The sequence below is a fragment of the Ursus maritimus genome, unplaced genomic scaffold (genome assembly GCF_017311325.1).
Source record: "Ursus maritimus isolate PB19 unplaced genomic scaffold, ASM1731132v1 scaffold_1, whole genome shotgun sequence".
Taxonomy (NCBI): Eukaryota; Metazoa; Chordata; class Mammalia; order Carnivora; family Ursidae; genus Ursus; species Ursus maritimus.
In genome coordinates, this window is record NW_024423343.1 from 83,322,515 (window position 1) to 83,345,133 (window position 22,619).

Genomic DNA, 22,619 nt, shown 5'->3' on the forward strand with positions numbered 1-22,619 from the left:
TGAGTTAGGGTAGTGAATCTCACCATCTCTCTGTTGCTGAGCTATAGGGTAGAAGGATTTCTTGGGGACTTAGACTTCAAGAGAGTTTGTTGAAGGGATATCTGTTTGATGACCTTTTGTCAGTGGGCATAGGAATCAGGACAGATTCCAGTACTTTGAGACAATATTTAACTTGCTGTGACCAGTTGATAGGAAACCCGGGCGTGGATCTTACTTATATTTAGCATTGCTTATGTTCCGGGGGTTTGTCTTGGTTCACTCATGCAACAAGTATAGACGCGGCAGCAACTATGGGCTAGGGTCACCGCTCTCCCTCACTGCTTTCCTCGCACTCTCCTGACGGAATGGGGAATGTTCTCTAGAACCTGAATGATTGTTTAAGAAATTCATGGACCCTGCATGCTTCATTTCAAGTATAAGATAACAGCACTCAGCTGGATAAGCCTATAAGGGATGTGTGTGTGTGTATGTGTGTGCGTGTGCGTGAGAGAGAGAGAGAGAGGGAGAGAGCAAGCACGCGCGTGTGCGTGTGTGTGTATGTGTGTGTGTGTGTGTGTTCTTCTGCCAGGTCTCTCACCAAGACAGCTACACATTTTCATTTTGACAACACTACTACAGAAAATTGTCATCTTTTTGTACAAGATGTTCACTGTGTTCTCATCATTGGATGATTCAGGATCACTCTCCGGCAGCAAGAGGCACAGTGTGTCTTGATGCCTGCCTCTTTTTCAATTGTAGTTAAGAAGAAGACTGTTGGGGACTCATGTGTTACATCTTGCGCAGGACCTCTATAGGGCCAGATTGAATTTCAATACACTATTAGGCAGTATGATATCCTGGATGATAAAACGACATTGACAAATATGATCCGACACAAGACAATATGATGTAACATAGAGTAGAAGCCACCCAAACAGGTACCTCTTTTATTTTTTATTTTTTCAAACAGGTAATTTACAGAGGTGGGCAAGGAGGCTTCCATTCTGTCCCCTGTATAATGTGGTAAAGTGATAATGTCCATAAAGCGTGTAGGAAGTTGAAAAGGCACATAAATATTAAAAGTGTAATAGCAATAACATGAATGAGATTTTGCCATAACAACAAAGATACTTTGTATTTCTTTAGGGAAATGTATAGTTATCTTTCTTGTTCTTTTGTGAAAATTAGTATGAAAGTGAAACTCTCCTCAGGTGTTATAACAAGAGAATGACCAGATACCCACATAAGGAGTGTAAATATTTAGGGTGTTTATGTCCTTGTATTTCTTCAGTTCCTTTTCTTAACAGAGTGAGCATATGGTACAGTAGTTAAGGCAGGGGCCTCTGGAGCCATATTATTTAAACTCAAATACTAACCTGACACTTACTAACTGCATGAAGTTGGGTAACTTCATTATTTTCCCCTCAATTTCCCCAAGTATAAATCAGGGATAATAGTAGTACCTCATTCCATAGAGCTGTGAAGATGAAATAAAACAATATATGTATATAAAGTGCCGTTCCTGGCACAGAACAAGCATTCTATAAGTGTTAGTTAATCAAAATTAGTCTCCTCAGAACTAATTTCTCTTTGTGGTCCCTGGGGGGGCCAGAGAAGCAATATTGCTCCAAAAGAAAGAACGGAGAAATCAGAGCCAGGTGAGCTAGAAATGACCTTCGATCATTCGGAAATCATGCTGGGAGCAGAAGGTGGTAGTGTGTGTACTTATGTGACTTGGGTACGACTTGGTCAAAATATCTCAGGACAGTTACTGTCAAATGACAAATCATTGTCAGAATACCAGGATCACCTCCTGCCCTATAATTCAGCTAGAAATGGCCCTGCTGTCGGAGTTCTGTGTAATAGCAAATGGTGATTTGCACTTAGTGGCCATGATTAAGAGAAGGTGGGTGAAGCTCAGAAGTTCACCAGGATGGTGCTCCTTAATACTGATGATCCCGTCTGCTGTCGCTGTCTGAACTCAGACCCGCCGTAGAAGAGCTGCCGCACTATTTCTGTCTGGCAGCGGTGTCTATAAGTTCTCCCTTCTTCCAACTCTCCCCACCAGGAGCCAGGAGAATCGTTACAGGTCTGATAAAGTCACTTCCCTGATAAACAACCTTCAGGTCTCAAAATTGACTCTAGACTTAATACACTACCTCTTGGTATGGCATTCAGGCTTTTTAGTGTCTGATCCCAACCTTCTCATTATCTTAAGTTTTTTGATTTTTTTAAGAACATTTAATTTATTTGACAGAGAGGGAGAGGGAAAGAGTGCGTGCGTGAGAGAGAGAGAGAGCACAAGCAGGGGGAGCAGCAGAGAAAGAGAGAGAAGCAAGCTCCCCACTGAGCAGGGTGCCTGACTCAGGGCTTGATACCAGGGCTTGATCCCGCTCCTATCTTTAGAAGTTCATAAAGCTAACTGTTAGTCAGTAAGCTGGACATCTATCATCCACATCCATTAGGAACAACTTAGGTTTTCATTCTGTATTACCTGTTTTCATCTCCATCACATGACTCTGTTAGTCCTAAGAGCCAAGATATGGCAAGTATTCTATGTTATAGATTGGAAAACTGAGACCCAGAGAGGGTAAATAATTTGCCAGGACCTAAAAAGCAAGTTCTCCTGTGTCTGTTCATCTCTCTTTTTCTCTTTTTTTTTCATTTTCTTCTCTTACACATTGCCCTGGCTCACTCACCCATCTCCACCATTTGCTTCATGCACTACCGGTTTTCTGGAAAGCAGACTTTGCAACATTGGAAGGCTTAACATGGAGTTTACAAAAATGGAGAACCTTGGGGTAAGCCTACTCAGATGTGTTTTATGAGGTGCCCTTAAAAATCAGGTTTCACATAAGGTCCTGAATTTCTGGCTTGTCATCAAAGATCTGAAGGTCTGGCAACATTGTGCCTACATTCCCACAAAAGCGATGTCGGCTTCGAGCTGAGTAGAAGCTGACCCTTTTGGCCAGGGGTTGAGCTTGAGTTTTCCCCAGCTGCTACCACTTCATAGTGCCTTAAGCCTGCTCTTCTTTACTCATTTATATTACCCTCCTGGCCCTGGTAACATTTGAGTTTGCAACTATTGGTTTAAAGAAAGAGAAAAAAAAAATCCACCTATTTTCTAAAGATAAGATGAAACATTTTAATTGAAGAAATTTTATGTGATTCTTATGTTTGAAGAAAGTCTTTGTTGTTTGGTATTAAGATTTGAGTTTCCCAAGGAGAGTGTTGATATTGTTTTGGTTTTATTTCTTATTTTTGACAACAGAGCAATTTGACCCAGAACTCTTAGCGACAGTCCTTTTGGATGAAAATCTTTACAGGGCCTTTTAATTAGGAATTGACAGGGTGATTAACTTATAATTCACAAAAATAAATGTGGAAAAGAGAAGTACAGGTCAATTTCTAGCTGTGTTAAACTGTAAGGACAGCAGCATTGGCAAGTGATTGTTCCTTTTTAACAGCTTTTCTAATTTTTCTTAATTGGATCCTTTGTTTTCTAATTGGATAGAGAGAACCATCATATGGCTTTCAATTACTAGCTGTGGCATGGTGATCCTGTCATGTGGCACACGCTAAGTCAAGTCACGCTCTCAACATATAGGGCGCAATAAATACCATCTCCACAAAGTTTTTTGTATTAGTATGAAAGAGGGGCAATCTTCCACATCGTGGGTAGGGGTAAATCCATGCTGGAATGGGATGTACCCTAGTAGCTGGCTTTTCCAGGGAGACTTTTTTGGACTTGTGTTTCCATTCTAGAGACTAAGTTATCAGTGATAATATCTTAAAATATTTTGTCATCTGATACAGAAATGCTCCTAAGAATACGAGATTTATCATTGTATGATGGAAAATGTTAAAAAGTGTACACACACGTACATATTCATATCCAAACACATACAGGAGAAAATGCCAGTGTTCTCAAGGTATTTGGTTTCTTGTGTCCACTGGTGAATTTAGAGATTCTTTTTTTAAGAAACAAAGTTTTTCTACAGCTTTCTTATTTGACGTATTTTATCATGTCCTTTATTTTCCGCCAACATCGTTCTCCAACTCTATCCTCCAAAGCTGCTAGGCATGCACTTCATCCTTTGTTCACTGAGCTTCTCCCTTGACCTTGGAGATAGTGGGTCTTTCATGACTCTGTTCATGCCATCCCTGCTGCCCAGTGTGTCTTCTCCATTTTTCTTTGGTTAATCTTATTTCACTGGTCAAAATTAGATTAAAAAGGTTACCTTCCCAGTGAAACTTCACCTGACTCACCCCAGGAACAATTTGTTATTTGGTTCTCTGTCAACCACTGAATGTTGCTAATGTTTCTGTACTAGCTTCTGCCTGTCTATTAATTCAGAATGCTTTTCGAGCTTGTCTATGTATAGGTGCTGAACCCTGGGGCGACATGGTTATTAAGGTGGCTGATCTTATTTGAATCTTTAGATGATTTTCTCTCCTACTGGCCTGTGGAACTTACAGAGGGTGGGAATTTGTCTTATTTTATATTTGTATTGCTCATGCTTAGACTTGCACCTGGTTTAAATGAGGTGATTAAGAAGTGCTCATTTTTTTTTTATGTCTTCTTGATGAAGAATATTGATCAGTTTTATAAAATCTAACCCCTTAGTGGGTCAACCTAGTATGCCTACATTCTCGGCTTTTAAACTTGGAATAGTTGCTATGACCATCATTACTGTCTTTGGAATGTTCTGGAACCTAATGATCTTTTGGTGTAACCCTTTTTATGTTTGCACACCCTTTGGTGTGTGCAAGTCAGATCCTCTGATGGGCACTTTGACTCAGTACTGTGGAATGGTCTTGTCCCCAAGAAGAAAACACAGTCTTTGATTAAATGCCCTTAGCAGGCAGGGATGGGACACAGCTGGGGTTTGAAGCAGGCCAAATCCCATCAGTTGGGAAAATCAAGGAGCTGGTGCTTTTGAAGATTATAAATCTGGAAAGCAGTAGAGACGAGGGGCTATGAGTCCCTGCTCAAAGCAGGTAGTGCCACTTCTCTTTGGCTATTAGTGCTGCTTCTTTCTGGCTGATGCGTCCAGAATAACTTTAAAAATTGACCTGAGAAGGGATACAATTTAAATGCAGGGACCACTAAAAAAATAAATAAATAAAAATAAAAATAAATAAATAAATAAATAAATAAATAAATAAATGCAGGGACCACTAAACCCACTCTTCCCCCTTCAAAAAGGGAAGTAATTAAAATCTTGGAGGAGACGTCATTCAGAATATGGAATGTCAGGGAAATGAGGAGGACTTGAAATAGAATGCCAGAAATTCTTGTTTCATGTCTCCATGTTTTTCTGGAAGGCATAAGTACAACTTTACATATAAGAGCTTAGGGCTGGCAAGCCTATTAGCTCACTGTTACCAGTGACTTTAGTTCATGGGGTTCCGCCTCATGTGACTTGCCTTGGCTTTGTGGTCTGTGTATATATCCCACTCGATGAAACCACTCTTCAGCATTTATTGTGGTTGCTTCTCTGTTCTTGGCCATGAGCCGACTTACTGGCGCCATTGCCAAGATGAAGACATTCAAGAGGGGCAAGGTAACTTCTTTCTCAGGCAGCTCCGTGGGTGCTGGAGCTGCCAGCACACCTGGCTATCTCTTGAACAGACTCACTGCCTGTACCATACACCCCATCTATGTAGATAGCCTATGCCTCTGAGCTCATTATTGGTAGAAGAAGTGTTTGCTTTTTCTTTTTTTTTTTTTTAAGATTTTATTTATTTATGTGACAGGGAGACAGCCAGCAAGAGAGGGAACACAGCAGGGGAGTGAGAGAGGAAGAAGCAGGCTCCCAGCGGAGGAGCCCGACGTGGGACTCGATCTCCAAACGCCAGGATCACGCCCTGAGCCAAAGGCAGACGCTTAATGACTGCGCTATCCAGGCGCCCCAAGAAGTGTTTGCTTTTGAATCCATGCTTCACACATTTTATTTACATGCTTTATTTTTCATTTTATGAATGAATCGATAACTAGACTTACTCTTTATTGCACTGGATTAATTTTATTTATTCCTTTTGAATTTGATTAAAAAGCTGTCAAACAAAAGTCTACATTTTTATCAGCAGACTACTTTCACAAAACTGGGTATGAGATATGTTCAGCTAGAATACACTTTTCGAAAATAAAACAATGTTTGATATATTCTAGACAGTTACGCTTTTGTTTATCCATGACAACTGAAACTAACCATCAAATGGATAAAGAAATCCAAGTCTAGTCAAGAAAACCTTAGGGCATATGCAAAAAAAAAAAAAAAAAGACTTTTAAAAAAGTTCTTTCTAGATGGATTTAATGTAATTCACCAATAAAGCATCCTCAGAAGCATAATAAAAATTCTACATAAAATGACATAGCCAGGGCAGAGGAAGACATACAATTTAATGAAGATTCAAAATGGATGCTAACATTAAAAATGAGCAGTCATGCAATTCCTGTATAATATAAAGATCAAAATTCCAGGGCACTAATTTTGCCTCTAATTTATAAGATAGTATGTTTATGGGACTGCAAATAGTGTATGTATATGTGTGTATGTATGTGTGTGTGTATAAAATCTCCAATGGTAAATGTTTTGAACTGTCATTTCTCTGCAGAAAAACTGCCATTCAACATGTTGTGTTTGTAAATTTCACCATATAGTATTGGGATAGCTAGGCTGTATTTTATATTTGCACATGCAAAAATGTTCCTGAAAGTTGAAATATGTTTATCTTAGTGGAGAACCTGATCTTTTTTGTTCTCTTTAAAAATGATTAATTTCTGATTTCTTCCCTCTTTTGGTTCTACTCACGTACAAGTAGGAGTATGGGAACATGCCCGAGGCAGCCAGGGTAGTGAGCAGGCTCCCCTGTGTGCACACATACCCATATTGACAAAACTCACACTCACACAGTTACACACCCAAGGCCTGGGAGCAGTTTTGTAACTGTTTTCTGGATATGTGCTGTGCTCTGCACATTATTTTATAGTGTGGAGCATGCATAATGAATGCCTAGACGTGCTAGAAGGGACAGCAATGAAGGGGTTAATGTAGAACACATATAGGCAAATATTGTCAACTATTTTATTCAAATGTTTGGAACTTAAACACAAAATTATCATTAAGTTTTCACAAAATGAGGCATCTGTCGCTTGAAAGGAAAAAAATATTTCAGAAATATGTTTACAGAAATGTAAAAATATTAGGCATCGAGACAGATGTGAATATATTCAGTCACTTGTCTTGTCTGTCAGGCTTCTTCTGAGCCGAAGATCGTATTGTACTCACTCAGCATGAGCTCAGCTATCTGGTTTTGGTATACCATATGTATCGCCATGTTCCCCATTTCATCTTCAGCTCGCAGAAGGGTGGGTCCAAATACAATCCCTAGGCTTTGAGTGGACATGAGGTTCTTGGAGGCTCTGGCCACAATCCTGGAGGGGGGAGGGAAAGAGAAGATTCTATGATTTTGAAGCGAAATTGTGGCTACTTTTGATTGATAAAATTCTGTGTTCGTGAATTCTTTTTCTTTTTTCAATTTCAACTTAAAGAAAGAAAGTAAGGGCAGACATTGGCTTTGACAAAACAGAGAATGCAACATAGGCAAAACATTTTTCTAGTTCTAGAACAGCAACTTTACCATGACATTTAAAAATCTTCTACTATTTAGGCTTCATTGTATGAACATAGAACCTATGACTTTGGGGACAAGGATTCACTGCCTTGTCCCATTTTTTAATCCCCCGTAGTACCTGGACATTGTGAGGGCTCAATAAATGTGGAATGAATGAATAAGTAAACAGCAAAAGTTACTGTGGAGAGTTAACAAGATTCGGCCTTTGAAATGGTTATGGTCAATGGAAGAAACAGGTAAGATATGCCTAAAATATATAAAAATCCAAACACAATAAATAGAATATACACATAGTAATGATAGAAAGTTGACATAGACTAAAAATGCTAGTAAGTTTTTACTGATTGGAGTGAGAAAAATGTTCCTGACAAATGCTAACTACAAGATGTTTTGTAGAGAAGGTAGGTTCTGAGACGTTTAGGTGTACGGCAAAATTCTGAGTGTCCCCTTTCATTTTGGTCATCACATTTAGCTCACACCTCAATAAAATATGGAATCCTGTAGAATTTGCATGGAAAAGAGTCCCATTGGAATCCAAGACATGTTTGCTTGTGTGAGGACTGCATGGGGAGTCAGAATACAAATGAAACATTAGGATTTGGTTTTATTAATGCTAATGCTTTGCCTGCTTGAATACAGGACCCTTAAAAGGAAGATAAAGCTCCATCCTAGATACTGAGACTTTTAAACAATGATGCTTATTCTTACAGTGTAGCCTAATTCATTTTATATTAACATCAGGGAGGCAAGGTTTTAGGGTTAGCATACGGAACGATCAGGTGCTAAGAATTCTAAACTCTGCATCCCACCAGACATCTGGACCCAAGGGAACAATGTGAGTCTAGAGAATAAAGTGAGGCAAAGGAACTTTATTGCAAGGCTGTGGGGTCTCCATCTCAGAGCCTATTGTGGAACAGTGGAATGCTGGACCTAAGAGGACCCTTTGTTTGATCCTCTATCAGAGGGGGCAGGAAGACCTGCTTTATTTCCATCTCTTTATGAACCCAGATCTCTGAATGCCCACTTCTGTGACCAAGAAGCCATGCCTTTTCTCTCCTGAATGAGTCTGAGAAGGACCAAAACCATTTATTTATGACCCCCCATAGCACAAGTTCATGGCCAGCAAATGCCCTTGACCTAATCACTATAAAAAAAAAAAAATCAAGTATTGTTCAAAGCAATGGTATCATCTCATTTAATCCTCATAATCATCCCACAAGGTAGCTTCTGTTATTCAGCCTGTTTTACAAGTGAGAAGACTGAGGCCAAGAGAGGTGAAGTGCCTGATGTCACACAGAGCTGAGGTGCAAACCCTCGGAGTCTGGTTCCAGTGCCTTTGGAAGCACCATTGCCATGGTGTGTGTGTTAGGACTCCTATCCTTAATTACCGGGTTGGCTTTTCATTCTGCCACCTTCCGTAAGATTATAAGATCTTTCCATAGAAGGTTTAAATTTGTAGTCCATACTTCAGAATTGTGATTGACAGCCTGATTCTAATAGATTTATTGTGCACAAAATGACTCTCAAATTTGGGCTGAATGTTCAAGATATTCCACCTCCCATTTTCCACTTTTTTCTGCTTTATAAGGAGAGCATTTATACCTATGAGCACTGTTGACTTGGCTACATTCTGTAAGGGGTTCTCATATTTTAGAGTGTCAATGAGTTATCAGAGACTTCAAGTTTAAAGATTCCTTTGGAATATAAGAAACTCTGCCACTTTGATACTGCATTTACCGAAAGCCTGTAGAATGATTTAAACATTCTCTTAACCTAGACTGGGGACAAACGGAGCGAGCGTGCCTTTGTTTCAATTTAATATACCTGTTTACCTCAGCTTAAGATCTCTTTTGAGCCTTTCCCAGAGCCTCTTATTATAAAAGTCATTAGTAAGATTTACTGTGAAGGAAAAACAGAGTTTTCTCTTGTGATTTTAAAGTAACACCTTTTATGACACTCATTCATTGACTCCACTACAATTAAAAAAAAAAAAACTCGTAAAGCAAATATGGAGAGAAAATGTAACTGATCAATAAAGTACCTATTAGGTAAAAGTTGCTTTAAAACTTTATCCAGAGCTAGCAAAGATCTAAGTTGATAACATTTTTGAACAGAGAACAGGGCTCAGAGGTAATAGGGCATGCAATAGGTAGAAACAGAAGCAAGAAAGTATTGAAAGAATGAAGGTAAATCACTGACACAAGGCATCTTGGCCAACAGAGTAGAGGAAGATGAGGACTGGAGTCCAGGGAGACTGAAAAGGGAAAGGGACAATGTGAAGATTAATTGGGGATTGAAGATGTATTTTCCTCTTCAATAACAGTTGTAATTTCAGTTAGTAGCAGGAACAGTGCGATTTGGGATAGTTGGGAGACAGAATTGGATCTATTCACACAGGTGAAGCTAGAAATTAAGGGAGACCCAAGAGCTGACTACTGGAGCGAGCACCCGGGGCTGTCAGGAGGATACAAAGGTAGAAGCTGGGAGAGGTCTGTAACATCTGGAGGAACTTGGGTGAGGGGAGGGGGCCCTCAGCTTTCCAGGGCATCCCAGAAAGTTAGAGCATATAGGACATGGGCCATGAAGGAGGCAAAAGAAGGCTGAAATGGGGCTAGACTAGTTTTCAATTTTCCCAAGAGTTCTTCATATTTTTCCTGTTCAGCCAAAGGCCTGGTCTTTGAATCCACAGTAGGACCAAATCTAGAGGAGGACACCAAGATTGAGTTTAAATTGGCCGGAGAGTAGGAGGCTAGAGCTGCATGTCAGAATCCACCTCGGGGAAAGATTTCTCTGTCTTAGCCAGTGGGTTATGCAAGAGGACTCTTGTAATGGATTTCTGCCAATGCATCAGTTTCCTAAATTTCCTGTGGACAAATGTTCATTTTGTGCTTTTATGCATGTGTGAATGTGGAGCATTCATTCCATCTCAAACTTACATCCTTTCTGTCCATTTCTCTGCATGCTTTCTACTTGATTTTAATAAAACCATCTTTAACTTATGAGTGCTTTAAAATAACCTTGTTATCAGTAGATTTTACTAAACAACACATAGTTTTTTGTATTCTTGTTATATTTATATTACCGCAGGTTAAATTTCTTTAACAGCTTGGAATTTTTTCCTAATTTTGGTAAATCAAGTTACTCGCAGCAACTTATAGAAAAATCAAATGTAGTTAAGAAAGTAAGTTAATAAGACAATGTGGAAGTGTATTAAATAAATACATGCTTTCTGATTCACTGTTAGAGAATGTGTGCTTGTGTGTGTGTGTATACATATGTATGTATATATATGTACATAAGGATGTATATATGTATGTGTGTGTATATTTCATTGGCAATTATTTTTCTGAATATCAACCAACCAGTAGTTGGTGTGTTGAAATATCAAACAACTTTTCAGTTAGAAAAGATGCTGAGAATGAAGACGAATTTGGGGTAGAAATCACCATCTACCAAATTATATGATTCATGTAGATAGGCAAATACATTCTCATATCAACATTTAAATTAAATTAGATTCCTTTCTAATAGTGGGTAGCAAAGATGTCCCCCAAACTGGGGTCGTCTTGGAAAATATATTAAGGCCGTTACAAACTTCCTTACTGAAATGTGAACTTACCTATTCTCTACCTCGGTAAACTGTTAACTAGTTAAGTGGTTGGTTTAGGACCACATAGGGAGTCAACCATCATTTCAAAGTACAGCTAGAATACTATCCTGAAAAATTATTTAAATCTCAGAGGTTTTTTGTTTGGTTGGTTTGTTTTGTTTTTACTTCAAATCAAAGGATATCAAAATTCCCACTCCCACTGTGGGGACCAGTTGGGTATTGAAAGTGCCATTATTTCTAAAGATTTGAACTAGTAAACATATGTAGAGTAGAAACATAGGCTAGTGAAGGAAAGAAAAGCCACGCATGGAAAAAAATCCAGTCTAGTACCAAAGATGGAAAAACTCTCAAAAACAATAAGTTATACTTCCAGTAGCTTAAAATGCAGTTGAGTCGTATTTTTGGAAGGGCGGATCTGACTCAGTAACTATGTAGATTTTTACTATGGGTCTGACGATATCTTTCACTAAAGTGAATTCTGCAAAACCCCCTTTCTGTGATATGATTTACAAAAATAGGCATTCCAGAGTAAAATAAGTTTGGGAGTAAATTGTACGCCATTTTTTTTTTCTTCTTGGAAATTCACAATACACAATAGCATAATAAAGGCTCTGACAAGCTCGTCTTTGTTTGACTCATGTCTCCTCTAGCTGACTTGGATGTCATAGATTCTCTTTCCTGAGGAGCATGTATTAGGAAATGCTGCTCTAGCTTGCCTTGCTAAAGGCCTACAATTTAAGTTTGAAAATGTTATGGATTTTACCCTCCAATGCCACCTGGCTTTGGAACTCTGTAGTAGCTAACTCAAAGAGGTCAGATTGTGGTCATTTCTGGAAAGTTCCACCCCTCTGGTGGGCTTAGATTTCATTAGGCCTTAAACTCCATGACAGTGTTGTAAATTTTGAGCTACGATTTAACCTGTTTTCAGCAACCAAATGAAAGAAACTCCCCTTCTATGGCAAAACAAAGACCAAAAGGCAAAAGAGCACATCTGAATGAGAAAGGTGAGAGCAAAGACATGGTTGAAAGATTAACGTACAGTGAACTGATGGATGGGTAAGGAGGTGCAAAAACATTCAGATCTTATAACAATATTTGGGAATTCCTCAACAAGGCTGTTTACTCACCATTAATTTATTCCCAGAAATCCTTACAGCAAAGATTCTAAGCAACACGTTAGTGACTGCAAATGCTTGACTAATAGGAATAAGACCCCAAACTGCACTCTTTTGAAAATGACTATTTATTAATACTACTTAGTTTAAAATAGCCTGACAAAAATAATAATGATTTTTTAAATTTGTTCATGAAATAGCACTTGATATACATTCACTGTAAAAACAATTCTAATACTGTTAAGTAAAATTCAAGTTTATAAAATCTTGAAATGGGTAAGAATTCATTTTTCTGGCAAGAGCTGAAAAAATGATATACAGTTTACAGCATTAAAAGGAGAGGAAATGCCAGAGCTACTTTTTTGTTGGGTCCAAATGGAAGGAGCAATGATCCATCAATTTAAGATTATTTTAGAAATAAACTATGATCCAGTGCTACAGATGTTGGACCCCAGACAAAAAGATCCTTGCAGCCTTCTGCTGGGTAAGTTTTTTCCAAAAGTGAGCTGAATTGCTAACCCAAAAAAATTTCGTAGTCCTTTAAATCACAACCAAATGACTCAGGCTGAAAGAGAGCTTTACTATAAAACTCAAAATTAATGCTGAATTAAGAAGACCAAAGCATTTAATAATAGTTCAGCTCCAAACAAATACACAGATGCAAACTTTCTTTTAACTCTGTGCTTTGCTGTTACCATAGTGACTTGCAAAGGAAGTTGAAAGCCACATAATTGCCTGCAGGACAGCTCTCAAGTTATTGGAGGTGTATTAGAAGTGTTCCCTTCCCTATCTCCGGAATGCTGTTATTTTCCAACACACATAACTTTAGGATGGTTTAACTTGAATGGGGAAATTGCGGTGGTAAATGTTTTCTTGCCATCAGCTCACACCTGCCTTACAAAATACAGCTTAGGCACTGCATGTGAAATGTTACTTGTGACTTTGACCACTTAAGTGAAGAGAAGCTGTTAAAAATAGAATAAATTTTCAATGTGCTTGACTTATGATTCCTGTGTGCTACAACTATTTTGAGGGGATCCTTGCTAACCTTAGCTTGCCTACCCTCAATTTGCATGAAGTATGCTACTATTTACGGTGGTCTTTTTTTTTTCTTTTTTTTTACTAAGACTGGGGACTAAGCAGGAATTCAGCCTTCTCCCTTATAGTCATGGCTGTATGTTAGAAAAAAAATTCAAATATTGCAAAAACAGAACTTCCACAAATGTTCTTGTATTTAACACTAATGTGTGTTGACATGGTCATTCACTGGTAATTCAGCCATTTTTAATATGCTAAGTTACAAATCAATTGGTTTAATTATAAAGTCTTCAATTTTATATCTAAATATTATATTATCTTCCAAAGCTAGGTAACAACTACACTTTTAAATGGAAATATTTATATATTCTATTTTCTGACATTTTTGCTTTTAAGTAATCTTTAAAACCATGTGCATATAATTCTCTCAAAGCACATTATCGAAAAGGAGCTTTATATGATAGTTGCATATTCATAGCTGACATGGCCTTATTCTTTGCAATTAGTAAATACCTTTTTACACTGACTTCAGCTCAGAAGATTGAAATATTTTCAATTACTTACTTGTTTTGTACTCATTGATTGAACATTATAGGGAGATTCTAAAGTATCTTTACAGCAATATTCAGAATATCTAACAAGATAGGAGGACTTGATAAAATAAAATAAAAAAAAAAGAATAGCCCATGGGCTTCAAAATGACTTACTTCTAGGGGAATATGTATTCTATAAGGTAACAACACCAGAGATAGAATGGGATATTATAGCCAAGGCCCTTGCATAATAGATAATATCAAAAAGGAACCCACTAATGGTAATTACTATTTGTTGAATACCTATTATGTGCTAATCACTGTACTTCAAATATATTACAATTTTCAAAGGTGGATTTAAAAATCCACTTTATTTTTTTCTGATTATAAAGTAACATAATCTATTAGAATTTGAAAAGTTTAGAAAAGTATGATAAAGAAAAAAACCCACCAATAACCATAAACAGTAACTCAGTGTAACTATTATTCATTCATAAAAATCTATTGAGTGCCTACTAGGTATCAGACGCTGTTTTGGATGTCAGGGATAATGCAATGAGTAAAATAGACAAAATCCCTGCCCATATGAAGCTTATAATCTGGCAGGAGAACCAGACAACAAATAATACACCAATCAATATATGATGGGATTTTTGTCACTGAAGTACAAGAAAAACTGAGAAGTAGTTCTTCCACTGATCCCAGCAACCTTTTAAGAAATCCTAGTCACCCAGAATCCACCTCCGAAGATTCTTGTTTACTCAGTATGGGTGGGGCCTGCCTGCCTGCAGATAATGTAGTCCTCAGATAATTCCAATGAGCCGAAGGTAGTGGGAAATGTGGTATGTCGTAGACAGGGTACTCAGAAAGTGCCCTTGAAGGAAGAAACATTTAAGCAGGGACCTGCTTAGTTGCACATACCAGGGGAGGGAGAATCCCAGGTAGGGAATAGTAGGTATAAAGCCTCAGTGGTGAGGTTATGCTTTTGGTTCTAGAAATAGAGAAGGGGATAATGTGGCTGAAGACTAGGGAGTGAGGCAAAGGAAGTAGGAGATGCTGTGGGGTGTCTCATTGGCTTTGGTAAAAGTTCAGGATCTAATTCCAAGAGCGTGGGAATCCATTGTTGGGTTTTGAGCAGGAGAATGACACTGCCAACGTTTGGGTGATAGGAAGTATAAATAATTTATCTTCATATAAGTATTTGAGAAAACCCTTTTTGTATAATTTGTACCCAGCATTTTTCACTTTGATCATGAGCAATTCTCATGTCTTACATATGTAGTACATATTATTTCCTCATTACCTTATGTGGGACAAAATGACTTGTACCCTATACCCTATGATTTCTTGGTATAAGTGAAACAGATATATAAAAACATCTTTCCATGTATTCTTCTCCCACATTTTGGAGTATTTCTTTAGGCAGTGGTTCCCAACCAAGGGCAATTTTGACCTCCATCCCATTCCCACCCCCAACATTTGGCAATGTTCAAGACATTTTTGATTGTCATGACTGGGTGGGGAGTTGCTACTGGCATCTATTGGGTAGAGGCACAGGATGTTCCTAAACATCCCACAATGCACAGGACAGCCCTTCATCACACAAAATTTTCCAGCCCCAAATATCAATAGTCCTGCTGTTGAGAAATCCTGTCTTACAGTAAAATAGTAGAAATGTAATGGCTAGATCAATGGTTCTCAAACTTTACCATTCGTGAGATTAATTTGGAAGCCATGTTAAAGCACAGATGGCTGAGCGCCAGCTCCAGATTTCTGATTCACCAAGTGTGGGGAGGGACTTGGGATTTGCATTCCTTACAAGTTCCCAGGTGATGATACTGTTCCTCCAGGGACCACACTTTGAGGACTCACACTAGAACATTAAGTTACAGCTCTTCTTTTCTTAAAATATGATAACATGTGGGAGGGCCTACTAGTCTTGCTAACATCATCATTATCTGGTACCACTCTTCTTAAAATAGTTGCCAATTGATAGGTATTTTTCAATGGTCTGTCATTCTTTGAACTTAGGATTCTTTGAATTTAGGAAATGCATGAGAAGTTAAAGAAAAAACAAATACCCATGTGGTTGATATTCTCTTCTGTGAGTAGCTCTTCGTATGTCCTGTTTCCTTTCTTATTAAGAGCGTGTAATTTTTGTTTGTTTGTTAGTTTAATCCATTTTACTTATCTTGTATGACAAAACTAATGCATAGTCTTTGGGAAAAACGTCCTAATCAGGAATATCTAGTGTAAAAAAGTGAAAAACCTGTTTTCTAGTCAAACTCCTTATTGGTAACTATAGTTAATAGATGGATGTTCTTTCTGGATGTTTTTCTATCTATCAATCATCTATCTATCTATCTATCTATCTATCTATCTATCTATCTATCTATCAATCATCTATCTATCTATCATCTATCTATCTATCTATCTATCATCTATCTATCTATCTATCATCTATCTATCATCTATCTATCTATCTGTCTGTCTATCTATCTATCTATCTATCATCTATCTATCTGTCTATCTATCTATCTATCTATCATCTATTTATCTATCCATCTTTATATATATGTGTATTTTTCTTTTAAAAAAAGAATAAAATAAAAAAAAACACATAATATGCTACAATTTGCTTTTTTTCCCTTAACTATATATCATGGGCATCTTTCCAAGTCAGTATATATAAAAATACTCCATCCTTTTTTAAAAGTTGTTATATTTCATAGTATGGAAATACCTTAATTTATTTAACCATTCCCCTGCTGGTTGGCTCTTAGGTTGCTTCCAATTCTTTGCCATTAGAGACAGTACCACAATGAACATCCATGTATATATAGATTTGTAAGTATTTTATTAAGAAGCTTGATATTTCATTATTTTTGTCGTACTTATATTCTCCCAATTCTTTGGCTCTTTAATTTTATATATTTACATTTTTATGTGTGCATACCTAGTACTATTTCTTTTGGAATTTCTATCATTGTTTTCATTATTATAAAATTTACCCATTTAAAGAGATCAGATAAATACCATAAATGTTTTCTCCTAGTTTTTAAAATGATTTTATTTTTCAACATACGCTCTAATTCGTCCTAAATATATTTTAGTCTGTGAAATGTGATGGCGATCTAAATTTATTTTTTTGTAAAAGCTAGCTAATTTCCCCAATAATATTTGGTTGCATAAATTGCCCATTCTCTGTTGATTTTTGATGTTACGTTTTGAGGGCAGTTCTCTATAGTCACAAACACACATACCTGGAATATTCTACTTTGCTGATGATCTCTGGGTATATTCTGAATGAGCACTTTGCTGCTTAAATCATTTTAACTTTATTATATATTTGGGATATTCCTCCTATTTTTTTTTCTTTTTCAGATGTGAAACAAAGTTTTCAAATGAAAAGAATGAGCCTGATAAAGATTGAATAATTTGACTGAAGCCATGTAAGAAGTGGCAGAGCATAGATTAAGATGCAGCTTTCTTATTACTCTGGGATATGGATAGTCTTTCCACAAATAATTGAGTGTCAAGAATTTTAAGTTTGAAATCAAGGGGTTTCTTAATGGTGAGGCCTGGGGAAAACTGGGGAGACAAGTGAGTTAGAGTCAACAAGAAGTATTTCGAGACATTTTATGATTTTTTAAATCACTTAATTCACATCCAAGGATGTATTTACAGAGTTGAGAAGGGTGTTTTAGGTAGAAGAAAAACCAAACTAATCTGAATTTCTATTTTCTCCAGATTCACACAGTGTTTTAAACTTTTGAAAACATTTGGTTCTCATTGTGAATAAGAAATACACTATTGCCAAAATAAGTTGAGAATTTCAGGTATGGTTTCCCTTAGGTGTTTTTAAAATGGTTTTACCCATCCACATTTGACCATATCAGCAGTAAAAGAAGTCTTGATTTTTATGCCCCCTGAGCTCTGCTGATTTACCAGTAGCTACTGGTAATGGTACCTGGGAAGACACTGATTTGGGGTGAAAGTCTAGCAAATATATTACAGGTTGGGATTATCTTTAGAAAGGAAAACATGGTAAGATCATCATTATTCTCTACCTGAATTTGTCCAATAAGGCAGTTAAAGAAACTATTATGTCGAAGAAACGTTTTATTCAGAATATTGGGAGTTGCACATGGACCAGCATTAATTAGGCCAACCAGAATAAGGCACCTAATTATGAAATATTAGTGTAAAATATAGAACTTAAACATTTGCCTTGTGATGTGAGATACAACTAAAAGGAATGCTATCAAAATGCAAAGTCAGAATTCATCAGCTTTTTAGTTTTCCTTTTCACATAGGTGAGGAGAACAGCTATTTTACTTCCCACTAAGGGCATCTGTGTCAAACCTTCAGTAGTTTTCTTGAAAATTGTTTCCTTGCTTCAAAAATCCCAGAATAGCTTGAAAGAGAATAAGTTGCCATTTGGGTATCAACATCCAATCCCCCATGCTTAATTTTCCTTTCTGAGAAAAAAAAATTATATACTTTTTATAGTGACTTGACTTTAGGAGAGACACTGCACACCCAGAAAGCACCAAGGTGAGCGTGCCCAGCACAGTGATGTGCTCATCAGCAGAAGAGTGCAGGCACTGAAGGTGTTCAATTTGGAAAAGAAAATAGCGAAGTCATGACGCTTGACTGCAGAAAGCCATGATATGGAAGAAAAAGTCGACTTTTCTCTTGGAAATCCAGTTCCTGGAATTAGCCCAGAGACAGACTTTACCTCCACATGCAGAATTCAAGTTGTGAAAACAGACCAGGCTGCTTCAAAGATTCATACGCATTACAGAAAATTTAGGAAAATGTAGACAAGTTGAAATAGGAAAAGATAATCCCTCATAATTCCACCACTTAGGTATCGTGGTATTAATGTTTGGTTTTGATGTTTCCATATGTGTACCAGAAAAATATTGTGAGCATCTGTCAAGGTTATTAAATATTCTGGACACAAAAGGACCATGAATCCCCCATCAGGAGGTGCTTAGTGGTGGTAAGATTCTTCCATTAGATGACAAATAGAACGATATCTAAAATGTGGTTTGGGCTCCCAGATTAAAATGAAAGAATGGACATTCTGGGAAAGTCAAACTATCACTTGAGATGAGGTAGGATAATATGTAATAACTGAGGTTTCTTCCCCGCCCTTCCTTGTTCTTCTTACCTTTCCCCAAGATTCCCCAGTGCTGCTGATTAGCAGCATTTTGAGCTCCGTGAAGGGATGATGCAGCAGAAGAACAGAGAACATGCTTTGGAGTTTTGCAAGAGTGGGCATGTGAATTCCAAGGACCGTATCTTTCGGTTATAAAAGCCTAAGTGCGCACAGACTCAGACTTGCAGCCATGGCCTAACCAGTTTATTGGAAGGTAGCTGAAGAGCCAGGCTACTCTGCTGCCAGACAAGAGAGTGGTTCTCTGGACTGGAAGAAGGAGAGTTAGGGAGAAGAGAGCTGAGACTTTGGTGAGGTCCCACAGAAGTAGTTCAGTCCTGAGCCCTTCCTATTTCATTCGCTGAAGATACAGGCTGTTAGAAGGTTTGAGGATTCTGAGATCGGACAGGCTCAGATTCTTCTTAGGGAAAACCTAGGGATAGAGTAAGATTCCAGAGTTCCTCATGTTCAATATATCAGAAATAGTTAGACAGAAATGCCTGCATCGTAGATCTACGTAAAGGTGACATAAGATAGCCTCACAGAATTCTGCCTGAATGGTGACTGAAACCAGATCTGGGACTGGAAGTTGGGGATGGTGACAGAAAACCAGAAGAGAATGAAGATCAGCTTGGACAGATGACAAGAGCCAGACAACTTTCTACCCCGTTTATCTGCTTTATTATCTTTTTCCAGTAGAATGTAAACATCTTAAGCACTAGGATTTCATCTGTTTTTGTTTGGTGCTGTATCCCTAGACCAAGATTAATATTTGGCTCATAGTACTAGGTGCCCAACAAATATTTATTGAAAAACTGTATAAATGGGTGCTCTACCTGGCCCCAGCAAATGCTTAGGCTGTACATAGTCCTCCAGAACTAGGAATGACCCAGGAAAATGTCTAGGAGACACTCTGAGTTGACTAAATCATTTAGAAAAATGTGCCTTGAAAGGGAAATAGTTTTGATTATGGCACAATAACTACATTTCCTGCACTGCTGAGTTTCATACCTACTCTGTGATGATGAGAACATGAAGGCAGAGATGAAGAGAGCGAGTATTTCTGGAGAGCTTGTTAAGGGGCTATAATTGTACAGCCTGCCTTTCCTTCCTATGTACTATTGACAATGAGTTTCCAACATGTACCCAGTTTGAACAAAATTGGAGAAATGAACTTAGAATAGAATGTAATTTTTATCTGGTTTATAGTATGGATGTTAAAGATAATGATACCATCTAAAATCTGACCACCAAATTCCATTTTAGGTAAAATGCTCAATGTATCTGCAAAAATACAAACCCCTTCAAAATGTATATAATGCTTGGCTCAAAGACAGAAACTATTTATTTTGCTTTTACACACATAAATTTATAATCTGCACTGCGGTAGAGAAATAAAATGTGCCAGTTTCTACATATGTCCTTGTACATATGAATGTCGGACCAACTGATGATTCTATTGTTCCGCTCACCCATTTGTAATCATCTGTTATAATAAATTCTATGAGCAGGATAAAATGTGTCATTTTTCAGGGACCATGATGGAGCAGTATACTGGGCCTTATAAAAGGGTCTCCTAGTTTTTGGACCACTTATGGACCATTCCTGTATTTACTAATTTGATAATGATGGTGGCTGCTTTGGATACAGAGATGGGCCACTTAGATTCCCTGCATAGCTATAGGAAATGAGGTTAGCAGATGGCTTCAATTGTCTTCTTCAAGGTTTACTTCAGCTGCAGTGAGCCACCTTGCCCAAGGGCACTGACTGACCCACTGCAGATATAAATGTGGCCATTTCCTCTCACTGTGGGACAACACTGATGGGCTGCATGGACTCCAGAGCTCCCGGTGAAGTTGGCTGAGCTTTTGTTGAGTACACATCTCTATTCAACTTCTTCCGTCCGATCCTTTTCCCACAGTCTCCCTTCCCCAGAGATCAATCCCTAGTAAATACCCGGTGTGTCAAACTCTATTTCAGGGTCTCCCTGTAGAGAATATAACCTGTGATTATTGGTTCCAAAAGTGGTCCAAGAAAGCCAGCACAAGATAGGGATTTGGAGCCGGGGCACTTGTTGCCTGGCTGGCAATGAAGAGTCTGTCAGCAGTGGCAGCCAAGTGCAGTTGGGTCTTGGCACAGGGTGGCAGTCCAATTGTTAAAACTCTCACTGGTGGTGAATTGAGATGTTATATCCATGAAGGAGAGACTAGTAGTTGGTGTAATGTATTAAACATTTAAAAATAATGGTGGGAATTTGTGGATAGTAACTGCAAGATCGATGAGATTGAAGGCCTATTGCTAAGCACCACTGATACTCAACAAAAATGTTATTTGCAGTTATAGGGCTTTTACCTTGTAGATCAGTGTTGCCTATAGGAATGCCCATTATAGAACTAGGCTTTTGGACAACTGGGAGGATGGTAAAACACAGAAATAATAGAGGCCAGATGGTAGGACTTAATTGCCAGAAGCCAGGTAGATGCACTTACAATAATAAGCAGCAGGGGCCAGGGGCAGCCAAGAGGACCTGACTCACAGAGAATTATGAAGATGGTTAATAGAATATGGGATCCCCAAGAACAAAGTAAATGGGCAGCCAACAAAGATATTATTTAGCTTGTATCACCATATTAGGATGATATATCTAGTCATTGTTTGGGCTACTGCTGCTCCTCAGCACTTGGGGCTTCTTGTCCAGGGACCAGCAGGCCAGAAGGTGACCATCTAGGCAGGGTTCGTTAACCCTGATCAAGTGGAGGAGGTTGGGTTGCCATTATACACCAGGGACAGGGAGTAATATGTGTGACATCCAGATAATCCACATGGTGTCTCCAAGTTCTTTGTCACCCAGCTGTGACAGAGATGGTTAATGCATAGGGCAGTGATCCTTGAGAAGACATGGTGATCAGAGGTTGGGCCCCTCAGAGATGAAGGCCTGAGTTGTTGCAGTAGGTCAGCCACCATGACCGGCAGAGGTGATAACCGTGGGTGAGGGGAACTAGAAGAGACTGTGGAGGAGGGAGAAATGCCAGTCATGGGCTGGGGCCCAGTTGCAGCTGCTACACCTTGGGTTCATTCTACTAAAGTTTTTTCTTCAAAGGTTTCGTCAGGAATTGAGGCCTGCTGGAGTCCTGGGGAACTGCCCCCAAAACGTACACAAAGAATGGATTTACATAGCACAAGGAGTGCACTATGGTGGACACAAGATGTGCTGCCTAAGTGTCTCCTCAAGGAAGGACTATTGCTCCAGCTGTAGGTGTTAGTCAGCAGTGAGCTTCAGCGGTCTGGCCCTGCGAAATGTGCCTCAGCTGAAGAGAGCCTAACCCCAAGAGTCTTAGAGACAGCCCACAGCCAATGACTAATCACAGTGGGGGTAAAGAGGCCAAGTCATTTTGGTTCATCTGGAGACAACTCTGATGGGCATAGGTCCTCCAGAACTCCTGTGGGTTGGCCAGACTTTGTTGGGCCATATCATAGTTGGCCTTCTCTTTCTTCCTCATCTTGTTCCACTCCTTCCGTTGGTGTTCACAGATAACCAT

At 38.5% G+C, this 22,619-nt stretch overlaps 1 protein-coding gene across 1 annotated transcript in view; it reads right to left on the reverse strand.

The window, feature by feature from the left end:
- Positions 1–7,056: 7,056 nt before the first annotated feature.
- Positions 7,057–22,619, reverse strand: part of ARHGAP15 (Rho GTPase activating protein 15) — a 594,269-nt gene continuing 578,706 nt past the window's right edge. Inside the window, 1 exon segment of the mRNA XM_008695878.2 lies at positions 7,057–7,420. Coding sequence (XP_008694100.1) covers positions 7,237–7,420 — 184 coding nt within the window. The 3' untranslated portion in view covers positions 7,057–7,236.